At 70.5% G+C, this 821-nt stretch overlaps 1 protein-coding gene across 1 annotated transcript in view; it reads left to right on the top strand.

The window, feature by feature from the left end:
- The first annotated feature begins 363 nt into the window (after nt 1–363).
- PKP1 (plakophilin 1) overlaps nt 364–821 on the top strand; it is a 30,809-nt gene continuing 30,351 nt past the window's right edge. Inside the window, exon 1 of the mRNA XM_006904427.3 lies at nt 364–769. Coding sequence (XP_006904489.1) covers nt 568–769 — 202 coding nt within the window. The 5' untranslated portion in view covers nt 364–567. The remainder of the gene's footprint in view (nt 770–821) is intronic.

Here is an 821-nt window from a genome sequence, read left to right as displayed (position 1 = left end):
CCACCCTCTGGCAGGTACTGCTCCCCGGCTTTGGGTTTTCGTCCCAAGGCTGGTCCCTGGCCTGGCTTCATGCCCCCACCCCTCCGCCTGCAGGCTAGAAGCTGCCCTCCAGGGGGCCGGGTACCCCCTAAGATGGAGCGCTTCTGGCGCGTCTTGCCAGAGAGATGGCTCCCCAGGCTCCCTAGCCGAGCGCTACTTTCTCCACCTGCAGCAGGAACAGGACCGCGGGCGTCTCCAGGACCTCGCTGCAGGCGTGGAGGGGGAGGGGAGGCGACAGGGCGGACAGCAGTCCCACACTCCCGACGCGGCCCTGCCCCCAGGAGCGCCCGCCGCCGCAGCGGCAGGACAGGGCGGAGTGGGTGGTGCAGGCAGGGGCGGTATATCCAGTCTGACGCAGGGCGGGCCTCGCCAGTGCCAGGAGAGGGACGCGCCAGGGCGGAGGCGCCAGGAGCAGCCCCGAGCCTTCGCGAACACTCAGTCTATGGCCACAGGGAGCCGCTGACAAGAGCCCGCCCTCCGCGCGCCCCGCGCTCTCCAGGCCAGCGCGCCCGCGCCTCCGCCGCCACCATGAACCACTCGCCGCTCAAGACCGCCCTGGCCTACGAGTGCTTCCAGGACCAGGACAACTCGACGCTGGCCCTGCCCTCCGATCAGAAGATGAAGACCGGCACGTCCGGCAGGCAGCGCGTGCAGGAGCAGGTGCTGATGACCGTCAGGCGGCAGAAGTCCAAGTCCTCCCAGTCGTCCACCCTGAGCCACTCCAACCGAGGTAAAGGCTGCGCGCGCGTGCGCGGGGGTCTGCGCGGGGTCTGCGCGGGGTC

Source organism: Pteropus alecto, unplaced genomic scaffold, assembly GCF_000325575.1.
Source record: "Pteropus alecto unplaced genomic scaffold, ASM32557v1 scaffold90, whole genome shotgun sequence".
Classification (NCBI taxonomy): Eukaryota; Metazoa; Chordata; class Mammalia; order Chiroptera; family Pteropodidae; genus Pteropus; species Pteropus alecto.
This window is presented reverse-complemented; position numbering and strand designations above follow the sequence as displayed.